This window comes from Humulus lupulus, chromosome 3 (genome assembly GCF_963169125.1).
Source record: "Humulus lupulus chromosome 3, drHumLupu1.1, whole genome shotgun sequence".
Taxonomy (NCBI): Eukaryota; Viridiplantae; Streptophyta; class Magnoliopsida; order Rosales; family Cannabaceae; genus Humulus; species Humulus lupulus.
Genome location: NC_084795.1, coordinates 100,366,785 through 100,377,935, shown reverse-complemented (window position 1 = coordinate 100,377,935; position 11,151 = coordinate 100,366,785). Strand labels below are relative to the sequence as shown.

The 11,151-nt window shown below is 34.1% G+C and overlaps 1 protein-coding gene across 1 annotated transcript; it reads left to right on the top strand.

Annotated features, from left to right (window-relative positions):
* The first annotated feature begins 1,784 nt into the window (after window positions 1–1,784).
* Window positions 1,785–10,888, top strand: LOC133823015 (protein SHORT ROOT IN SALT MEDIUM 1). The gene is made up of 21 exons (XM_062255571.1): window positions 1,785–1,941; window positions 2,071–2,177; window positions 2,472–2,675; window positions 2,976–3,257; window positions 3,439–3,539; window positions 3,768–4,442; window positions 4,543–4,588; window positions 5,498–5,590; window positions 5,660–5,715; window positions 6,084–6,201; window positions 6,940–7,151; window positions 7,240–7,303; window positions 7,402–7,575; window positions 7,707–7,734; window positions 7,823–8,991; window positions 9,098–9,172; window positions 9,329–9,403; window positions 9,497–10,081; window positions 10,164–10,205; window positions 10,285–10,347; window positions 10,457–10,888. The coding sequence occupies exons 2-21, from the start codon at window positions 2,106–2,108 to the stop codon at window positions 10,544–10,546; spliced, it is 4,224 nt and encodes a 1,407-aa protein (XP_062111555.1). The 5' UTR covers window positions 1,785–1,941; window positions 2,071–2,105; the 3' UTR covers window positions 10,547–10,888.
* The last annotated feature ends 263 nt before the right edge of the window (window positions 10,889–11,151 follow it).

Sequence of the window (11,151 nt, the reverse complement as noted above, 5' to 3'; positions counted from 1 at the left end):
TTCACGTAAATTCACTATATTTTATGAGGAAATCACATTTTATATAAGATTTTTAGTAGAGTGTGAAAAATATGACTTTAAAAAAAAAAAAAAAAATTAATCTATGACTTTTTTTAAGAATTTTCACTTTTATAGGTTTATTTTCTTATATTTTTGTATAAAAGTTGGTTTATGCCATAATTTTACTCTTAATCAAGTTTTATTAATTTGTAAGGGTATGTTTGTAATTTGATTATTATTTTTTTAGCTTATTTGTTTTTTTATATTACTAATTTTACATTAAATTTTTCTTTGGTTGTTTTGCAATTTTTTTTTGGTAATATGAATTGTTTTTAAAATTATTTTTTATTTATTATAAACATTTTTTCCTTTTTTTTTTAGATTGTACGTTTCTTTTTTCAAATTTTGGGTAAGGTAACTAGTTACTTGATTGATCTTTGATAGTTATGTAAAAAAAATCCTAGAGCTAGGTTAAATAATATGTACCAGGATGAGTAACTAGTTATCCTGAGAGGAGTAACTTTCTGCCGTAGGAGGGATAACCAGTTACCATAAGAGGGGTGATGAATCACTCATATTAAATAAGAAAAGAAACATAAAATTTGAAGGAAAAAGAGGAAGAACATTTTATTAAAAAGGAAGAAGAAGTAACTATGATTTTAGTAACATAGGTAACCAGTTACCATAAAGAACCCATAAATATACACACACTAGAACGTGAAGGTAACCAGTTATCCCCAGAAATATACACACAAAGAACGTGAAGGAAACCAGTTACCCATTCACGTTTTCATATTTTTATTAGTTTTTTTCTTCCAAATTTTGGTATTCCTATAAGTGTTACAGTAAAAAGAAAATGCTGAAAAAATTGATTTGAATTTTTTTACATATAGTGGAAAAAACTATAAAAAAAATTAAAATAATAAAATATAATAAATACAAAAATAGTAAAATAATTATGTAATGTTAAAATATATGTGTGAAAAAATGAAAAAAAATGGAATGAGAAAAGAATAAATATAAAAATGAAAAAAATATGAAAAAATAAACAAAAGAAATGATGAAGGAAAAAAAACAGATGAATAAATAAAAATGAAAAGAAGAAAAAGAAAAATAATAGAAAAATGAAAAAAAAATATGAATGAAAAAATTGGTAGAAAAAAAAGAAAAAAAAAAGAAAAGATGAAAAAAGAAAAAAAAGAAAGAAAAAAAAGGTTCATGTGTATGAAAAAAGAAAAAAAATAGAAAGAGAAAATAATAAATACAAAAATGAAGAAAAAATAGAAGGAAAAAAATGAAAAAAAAAGAAAGAAAACTGAAAAATATGAAAAAAATAAAATATAAATGAAAGAAAAAAAATAGATAAATGAATAAAAATGAGAAGAAATGGAAGAAAAATAATTAAAAAATGGAAAAAAAAAGATAAAAGAAAAAATTGGTAAAAAAAAATAAAAAAAGAAAAAATGGAGAAAAAAATTAAAATAAATTTACTTTTAAAATAAAAAAATAAAATTATGATAAAAAATATAATATTTTTATATTTTAGTTAGCATATTTAAATTTTTTTTTAATAAATTTTCCGATATAAATTAACAAAAAAAAAAAAAAAATTCCCGGATATTATTAGAAAAGCTATATTTTAAAAAAATTCTAATATTTTATTTCTGAAGTAACGATCCAGTAGGCGATTTAGGCCTGCGGAGCCCTTTTTAGGGATAATAAGCCGGCTTTTGTAATGGCCCATTTAAACGAAATGGAGCGTTGTTGGCCCGCGAAATAATAAAAAAGTAAAGGATTTTTGGGAAACCAAATCATCCAAGTCCCCCCACTCATAGTCGCTCCTCCGAGTTAGGGTTTTTCCGCTGTTGGAAAATCAAAGCTTTCGCTATCCTCATCGTCATCGTCGCTAGGGTTTTCTTTTATCTTTATTGTCTAATTTGGGTAAGAGTTCTTGAAATTTTTCTTTTTGTGATTGGAAAAATTAGAATTCCTGAAACTTATGTATTTGAAAACCTGATCTTGTGGTTCATATATCCTCAATTAGTCATTGTCCCATATTTTTTTTTGCAGGATTTATAATTATTACTTCGTCTATGTGAAAGAAAATGTATTCTTCAAGAGGAAGTAATGCGTACGGTCAACAGTCTTATGCTGGGCAACCTGCCTATGGCCAAAACGTAAGTTTTCTTTTCTCCATGTTAGTTTTACAATCTGCAATTCCTTGCATATGGGTATCAATTAACCTCGTTAGGAAAAAAAACCTCACGGGGTTCGAGTAATGGTTTGAGAGGTGGCATGCTGGTATTGTTGCTGTTGCTGTTTTTTAATTTTTCTACATTAGCCTTTTGTTGTTTAATCTCAATGCAATTGCTATTGAATTCTTGAAATTTAGTACAGAGTTATGTTGAGTTTTGCTTCGATTGTGTTTGTGTTTTTTTCAAAGTTTCATCCTATTTTTGTTATGTTTGTAGCTGGGATCTGCTTATTCTGGAAGTACTGTTGGAGGTCCAGACGGGGGTTCTCAACTTTCCATTTCTTCACGCCATACCTCTATGTTAGGTGCTTCTCAAGAAGCGGACGCTGCTGCCTATAGAGCTCATCCTTCTACCACAGCTCATTACGGGGGACAATATGGTTCTTTGTATAGCTCGGCTGCTTTGACAGGTGTATCTCAGGTTGGAGAATCTAATCTTAGAGTAATATACGATTCTTTTTAGTATATATTGCGTTGTCTTGGCTAGATAGTTTTTTTCAGCCTAGTTAACATAGAATTATCATTTATGTCACTGATACATAGGAAAGAATTGTCATGTTAAAACAAATGCAAAACAACTTGGTTATACAATTGTATTCCAATGTAGGATGCACACAGAGGGTTTTAATTAATGATATTTCCTTTCATAATTATTTTTCCTGGATTATATGGTGTATTGCAGTACTTAATGCCATATTCATGTTGTTTATTATTTGAGCAGGTTCCATCAATAACTGCTAAAGCGGGATCATCTGCTTTGGAAAGTCGTGGGGCCTATACCTCAGCTGTTCCAGATTCACCAAAATTCTCTTCTGGTGACTATGTCTCCTCTACAAGCCATGGGTATGCTCATAAAGGGGGTCAACTATATGGGGAAAAGGTTCCTGATTATCCTGTTATAGACAGAAGACAATACGGTGAAAGACAGAGTTCTTACATGGGAAGGGACTTGCAAAACGAATCAACTGGAAGATTTTCTGATTCTGTCAGTTTTGCTCATCAGGTGCTGCGTTCACATCACTTTTTATCTATATTTTCTGTTTCTTCTTTCTTCTTCTCATTTTCTTATTCTTTTTTGTTTTATTATTTTTTCTTTGTTCTCACTGATCTGCGCTTCTTCCTTGCAAGATTTTAAATATTTAATATTTTGTATGTTTTTTTTTTCCTGTTATGTTTTGTGACAGAGTGAAATTTATGATCGGATTGATCAGGCAGTTTTGCTTCGGCAAGAACAGTTATTGAAGTCACAATCATTGCAATCTGCTTCTCTTGATGGAAGTGCCAGGTACTTTTTCTCTGATATTATATGTTAACTGCAAATTAGTTTTGTCTTAACAGAAACGTCTGATCAATCAGAGTTAGGTTTATTTCATATTAAATGAACATCCAATGTCGTTCTTGCCTTTTCATGAGGAAATTGGCCTTTTCTTACTGGTGATAGTCTTTGGACAGCTAGCTATGTTAGATGGTAATATGTTTCTTATAGAACTGAGTAGCAACGCATTTCTGGCAGAGAAACTGATTATCTTGCAGCAAGAGCTGCTGCTGGTCGTCATCCCACTCAAGATCTCATCACTTATGGAGGAAGAATGGATGCTGATTCTCGCAGTATATCATTACTTGGTGCTTCATCCTACAACACACAACATGCCCCCTCAATATTAGGGGCAGCCCCACGGAGAAATGCTGATGACCTTGTCTATGCACAAAGCTCTTCAAATCCTGGTTATGGAGTGAGCCTCCCTCCTGGTAGGGATTACGCCATGGGAAAAGGGCTGCATGCTTCGTCACTTGAGACAGACTATCCAAGTAGTGTATTGCCTCGCAGTGGTCATGCAAGGATTGATGAGCTGAAGGATGATAGGGCTAGTTACCTTCGAGAGTTTGAGCTAAGGGAGGAGGAACGTCGTCGCGAACGTTTGCGGGATAGAGAAAGAGACAGAGAAAGGGAGAAGGATCGAGATCGTGAACGAGAACGTGAACGAGAACGAGAAAAAGAAAGAGATCGTGAAAGGGAGCGCATTATGGAACGACGAGAAAAGGAGAGGGAGCGAGAGCGCAAACGTGCACTTGAAGTAAGGCGTGATCGAAGTCTACCGAGAGTTTCTAGGGATCGTCGAGGCTCGTCTTTGTTAAAGGAGGGGAGATCATTGCGACGGGAGTCCCCTCAACGTGAAGCTTTGCATAGGTGGATCTTTTTGTTTCATTTTGCGTCGACTGGTTCTGTTATAGCTGCTTGTGTATCTTGCAGCCTTTTTCACTAACTTTGGTGTTCTGTTATCCTGAAGGCGTCGTTCCCCAGTTAAAGAAAAAAGGAGAGAATATGTCTGCAAGGTAAAAAGCAAAAGTTAGTCGTTAAAATGATAATGAGAATGCTAAACTCTTCAAACTGTTGCAATCTGCTTTTCACCTCCACTGGGGATCAGAAATTGAGTTCTTCGTTCATTCTGCTGTTGGCTTTGGATTAGTGTTGACTTAAATTCCCTCAAACCTGGGTTACTTCTATTAATTCACAACGCTGGAACCTTTTTTTATTTTATGTCACTTCCTGTTGGTGCCTTGGTTTTCACTGCAATGCTTCTTTCCACATTCTTGCTGCAAGGTGTCTTTCTGTATTCTTGTTGCAATGTTTCTTATGACATTCTCAATGCATTTTTTTATTTCTCTATTCTGGTTACAATGTTTCTTACCACAATCATGCTGCAATGTTTCTCTCCACATTCTCTCTGCAAGGTCTCTTTCTGTATTCTTGTTGCAATGTTTCTTACCACATTCTCACTGCAATATTTCTCACCACATTCTTCCTGGATTTCTTTATCTCTTGTGCTTGCCTTTGGCTCCAGCATTTTCTTTATATCTCTTGTGCTTGCCTTTGGCTCCAGCATTTTCTTTATATCCTCTTGTGTCTTGCTATGTATTCTTCCCTCTCCTTTTTTTTTCAAAATTATTTCATTTTCTTCTTTTATCTGCCACTTGTTATGTTGGTGCAAGTTTATGGAAATTGATATTTCTGCAGTGTTAGCCTCTGGTATATGGATTGCCTGAACTAAAATGGAATAGAAGTGTAGGCATTTTATTTGTTTAGCTGATGGTGGATGGAAATCGGAATACGATTACATTCAGGAAAATGGAACACAGTTCTAAGAAATATTGAGGATGGAATCTTTGTTGTATTTGTTTACTATATTTTCCTTTATACCAATGATTTTTACACATGTTTGGTAACCAAATTCTCTTTTGCAGGTTTACACTTCCAGTCTGGTTGACGAGGAGAGGGATTATCTCTGCATAGATAAGCGATATCCCAGGCTTTTCATATCCCCAGAGTTTTCCAAGGTCCATCTTTAGTGTTTTATATCCATCTGGATTTTGGTGACAATGTTTAACAAAATTATGTTTTTTCAGGCTGTTGTATATTGGCCAAAGGAGAATCTCAAACTTTCTATCCATACTCCCATCAGGTGACTTGTTTTTATAATTTCGTGTCATCTGGTTTCTGAAAGTTATTTATCTCTTTTTAATTTTTATTCTTTTTTTTTCTTCATTTGGACTAGTGACGAGGCTTGATGCTAATGATTTTAATTTGAAATAATTTAAATATTTTACTTTTATATTTGGTTTGATTATAAAATTAAGAGAACTAGTGAGAGATTTTAGTGCATCAACCTTTAAACTCCGAGCAGTTGTGGAACTTTTCATCACCCCATTCGTGGGGGAAAAACTTAGATTTTGGGAAAGAACGTTGCTCAGCATTCTACTTTTTATTCTGATGAATAGAGAGAGGAAAAAGGAAATGTAAATATTGGGTCTCTTGTTGAAATTGGAACAGTTTTGAGCATGATTTTATTGAAGAAGAGAGCGCATCTGGGTCGAAAAAGGATTCTACTAACCTTTTGTCTGAAGAATCTTCAAAATCAGGACATGGAAATATACTGTGGAATGCAAAGGTTGGAAATTCTCCTCAGCTGTATTTTAAGAAAAGTTTTTAACTGTAAATTACTGTGATTGATCTGAAATTACACAATTTTGCATCAAACTTTATTATCTTTTCTTTTTGTTCCCTTTTCAAAAATTTGTCAGCACTGATTATTAATGCCTATCCATGGACATTTTAGCTGTACAATTATAAGAATCTTCCTTTCGTGAGCGAAGTGTCAAGTCTGTATATCTGTTTCTTCCCTGATATGATTCTTGTACAACTTCTCAAAAAAACAAAAACAAAAACAAAATATTTGTTCAGCATTGGACATTTCTTGCTCCTTGATGTGTGAACAAATCCATATTTAACAAGTTCCCCTCCTCTCCTCCTACTTTCCCCTGGTCACACATTGTGTCATTAATTTTCATTTCAATATTTTAATTTGTTTATGAGAATGTTATTTAATTTTACTTTCTCCTATTATTTGCATTTTATTATAACTCTTAAAAAGCTTATTCATTTATGCATAATAATGTTTTAGTTTTATGTGCACCAAACATGGTATGGTACTCAACAATCCTATTTAGTCAAATGTAATCCAACCTCATTTAATAGTCTTGTCATATCTACTCCAATCCAATCCTCTATGGCAGATGACTCGTGATTGATAGTTTGGATATTTTGGTGGAAGCTCCATTATATGGCACTCTAAATTGATACAATTTTCTCCTTGAATAATCCTTCGTCTTTTTTGTTTATTTGTTAGTTTATTCTAATGAGTGGAATTAGCAAGAATGCTCTGGAGGAGCTATCATCTGAAAAAATTTTTGATGATCGCATACCCCATATCTACAACATTCTTCGGTTTGCTGTTCTTAAAAAGGATCATTCTTTAATGGCAATTGGAGGCCCTTGGAAATCTGTTGATGGTGGGGACCCATCTGTTGATGATACCTCTCTAACTCATACTGCCCAAAGGTTGACGCTGAACCTTTTTTTTCTTTAGTATTATACCTCCCGGCAAGAAGTTGTCTTTTGTAAATGCACTAAGCATTTTTTGTTATAGATATGCAAAGGAGATTGCTCAACTTGATCTGCAAAATTGCCAGCACTGGAATCGTTTCCTCGAGGTTTTCTTTTGACTCCTTTCTCTCAAAAAATGTATTTTAGTCGTAATTTTGCTTATTCATTTTAGGTTAATTTATAAATTTTGCTGCCATATATACAGATACACTACGACAGAGTTGGAAAGGATGGACTGTTTAGTCATAAGGAGGTTACTGTATTGTTTCTTCCTGATTTGTCTGAATGTCTCCCTTCATTGGATGCATGGCGAGACCAATGGCTTGCACACCAGAAGGTTGTTGCTGAAAGAGACCGTCTTCTTTCGCTGCGAAGAGAGGTGCTTGACAAAGCCATTATTCTGTGTTCCTTTGTGCTTAAAATGATTGCCAAAATGAATTTATGTTTGTATTCTCAAATTGTGAGGGTGCTTTCATTGTTATTAACTACCTAATATGTTTATTCTTTCAGAAAATGAAGGTGAAAGATGCACTAAAAGGTGAAGTTGGAATCTTGTATAGGTGTTAAATTTTTGTGCAATGCCTTTAATTTCAGTTCTATCTGATTAACCTTTTTCTGGCTTGCAGATAAAGATCATGATTCCTCGAAAGATGTTAAACGGGTAGACAAAGAAGAAAAAAAGAAAGAGGTAGCATCTTCTGGAAAAGCTAAAGATGTTGAAAAAAAGGAGAAAGAGAAAGATGGTAACAATTTGAAAAAAAGTGCATCTGAAGTAAAGGGTGACACAAATGAAAAACCTGGGAAACAAAATTCTATGGAAAGTAGGGAGGAAGAGATGAAAGTGGATAAAAAAGAAGAGGGAGCAACTGCTGTTGCTCAAACAACTGGTGGTGTGATGTCTGGGAAGAAGAAAATTATGAAGAAGGTTGTCAAACAGAAAGTTGTTGGCAAGACAACAGGTGATACTGTAAGCAAACAACATAATGGAAATGAAAAGGAGGAGAATAGTGCAAGCTTAGAGGGTTCAGGTCAACAGGATGCATCTTCCGCTGCATCAAGTGGGGTCAAAACTTTTGCAAGGAAAAAAGTTGTGAAGAAAGTGGTAAAAGCTAGTGCAAGTGAAGATAAAGTTGCACAAGTTGAGAAGAAAGTTGACAAGGAAACTGATTCCTCTGGAGACAAACTGAAGGATAATATAGATCCAAACAGTGCTGCAGCAGTGCAAGATACGAGTGTGAAAACAGTCAAGAAGAAGATTATCAAGAGGGTACCTAAAAGAAAAATTGCTACCGTGCAATCCAACGATGGTGTTTCTGGCACACAAAAAGAGGGTGATGGTAATGAGAAAGCTGCTGCTGAGGCAGTAGATGGAACACAAGGTGCAGGGAAGCAAAATGCAGATGCAGACAACATGAAAACTGAAGTTAAGACATTAGAAAAAAAAATTATTTCTAAAACAGAGAAGTCAGATAAGATGGGAAGTTCTGGTAAAGTAGTCATAAAGGATGAAAAAGCAGAGAAGAAAGAGGTGAAGGTAGCAGGCGAGCGAAGTGCCACTAGAAAGGAGACAGAGACGGATAAGAAAAAAATATCTCAAAAGGACATCAATGATAGTAAGAGTGGGTTATTGAAAGATAGTGAGAAATCTAAAGATGTTAAAGAGAAAAAAGGCAAAGATGTAAAGGATGAGTCTAGAAGCAAATCAAATAAAGAATTGAAAGAAAAGAAAAAACCTGAAGAACCTCCTCGACACCCAGGATTTATTCTACAAACCAAATCGAGCAAGGATTCCAAGGTAAAGTGCTTTGTTGAATATGGTAGCATTATGCCTTAAAATGCTTATAAGATATATCCTGCATCTTAATTCATCCAATAATCCTAATTTTTAACATTTGTTTCAGTCCCGATCCATGTCACTTGCACTGGAAACACTCTTGGATTATTCTGACAAAGATGTTGAAGAATCAACATTTGAGGTTTGCTTTCTTGCTTCACCTATTGTCTTTGTAAAAGTCAAATTACCACACTTTTACCATTAGTTTACTCTATTTATGGAAACTATATTGTAATTACTTGAGGATCTTAAGTTTTTTTTATTTTTTTTATTTTTTTTAAATATAATCAATTTGTAGCTCTCACTCTTTGCTGAGACACTCTGCGAAATGCTTCAGTATCAGATGGGTTGTCGTCTCTTCACTTTTCTCCAGGTTGGTCTGAGAATTGTCAATACAGATGGATATGCATATTACCATACATTATTCACTAATGTCTTGTTTTCATTACTCTTGTTTTTGTTTTAGAAATTGCGTGTGAAATTTGTGAGAAAAAGATTTCAAAATAAGAGGCAGAGGGAAGAGAAGAGAGGGAGTGAAATTGATAAATTATCACCAACAAAGCGCCTAAAGACTGAGAAGCTCTCTGTCAACAACCAATCTACTCAAGCATCTGAAACATCAAATCCAGCCCAGCCAGATGATAAAAATACAACAGAGGAGTATGTCATTGTTGATCCTGCTGTTGAGGTGAAGACTAATAACTTGGTTGAGCCTGCTGATGAAGTGAAGACAGAGAATGGAACAGATGATGATGAAGACTATGAGGAGGATCCAGAAGAAGATCCAGAAGAGGATGAGGAAATGGATGATGTGAATCCTCCAGGTGATTCATCTGTCCAAAATGATGCCAAGGAAACAAACTTAAAAGAGGAACCTGTAAATGAGAAGGATGACAAATTGGACAAGGGACAACCTGGCCTCAAGGCTACAGAGACAACAGCAAAATCTGACACAAAAGCAGGTGAAAAAATTGAGACAAAAGTGGATACTGGTGAGAAAGGAACTCTGGTAAAGTTGAAGGAAACATCTGCCGACAAGGAGCTATTACAGGTATCTATCTTTCTTGAGTTGTATTTTGATTGTATTCTTTTTTCAATTGTGCATTAATCGAACATATTATATTCTTAAACAGGCTTTTAGGTTTTTTGACCGGAATCGAGTTGGCTACATCAGGGTATTTTTCTTCTTTCAAACGTAATATTTGATTTCATAATTGCTACGAAGCTGTAAGTAATATATGTTTGCATTTACAGGTTGAAGATTTGCGGTTGATTATCCACAACTTGGGGAAATTCCTCTCTCACAGGGATGTCAAAGTGAGTATCCGTTTCATTAAATTCCAACGTATTTTGTTATCTGGACACTACTTTTATTTATTTATTAATGTGTGGTTTGTCCAATGGTGTTTTTCCTGCCCTGCTTCAGGAACTTGTGCAGAGCGCATTGTTAGAGAGCAACACAGGAAGGGATGATCGTATTCTTTACAATAAGCTTGTGCGGATGTCCGACATATAATAAGATTGAAGAAACCGTGGTGATTTAGGTCTTTGCTTGACATATTATGTTATATTAACTTGAATTGCTCGAAAGAACATTAAGCCTTTAGACTCAAATCTAGGTTATTCACATTCCATATTTTGCATGGATTTTTGTTTTTTCAGGATGTGGATTTGAATACTAATTTAAAGTCCATAAATCTGCAAAAAAATTATAGCTGAAGCTGTTAACATTGTAAAGAAACATTGATGATTTTTCTTTTTTTAATGACTTCTCCAAAAGTTATCTTCATTGGATAATTTACACCAAGAGTCCCCAATTGATAAAGCATATCCTTTACACGGACTCAATTACTCACTATTTTACTGTCTCGTCTTTCCCTCTAATTAAAATACATTGTGGCCTCATCTTTTACAAGTAAAGATCGTATTATTTAATTACCTTACTTTTTTTCTTTTTCCCTAATGCTTGTTTGTGTTTAGCAAAAATTTTCGATTCAACTCACATAATACTATATGATACAATACAATCGAATATGAGCACTGCTATTCAGCCAGCTAGAATTTCTAGCACGGGCTGCATGTTTATATAACAATTGTTGTTTTCAAACATTAAAAAAAGAA

Coding starts and splice junctions, on each gene's coding strand:
- LOC133823015 (XM_062255571.1), top strand. CDS start 2,106: ATGTATTCTTCAAGAGGAAGTAATGCGTACGGTCAACAGTCTTATGCT. Junction 4,589..5,497: donor GGAGAGAATATGTCTGCAAG/GTAAAAAGCAAA, acceptor TCTCTTTTGCAG/GTTTACACTTCCAGTCTGGT. Junction 9,173..9,328: donor TTGAAGAATCAACATTTGAG/GTTTGCTTTCTT, acceptor ATCAATTTGTAG/CTCTCACTCTTTGCTGAGAC.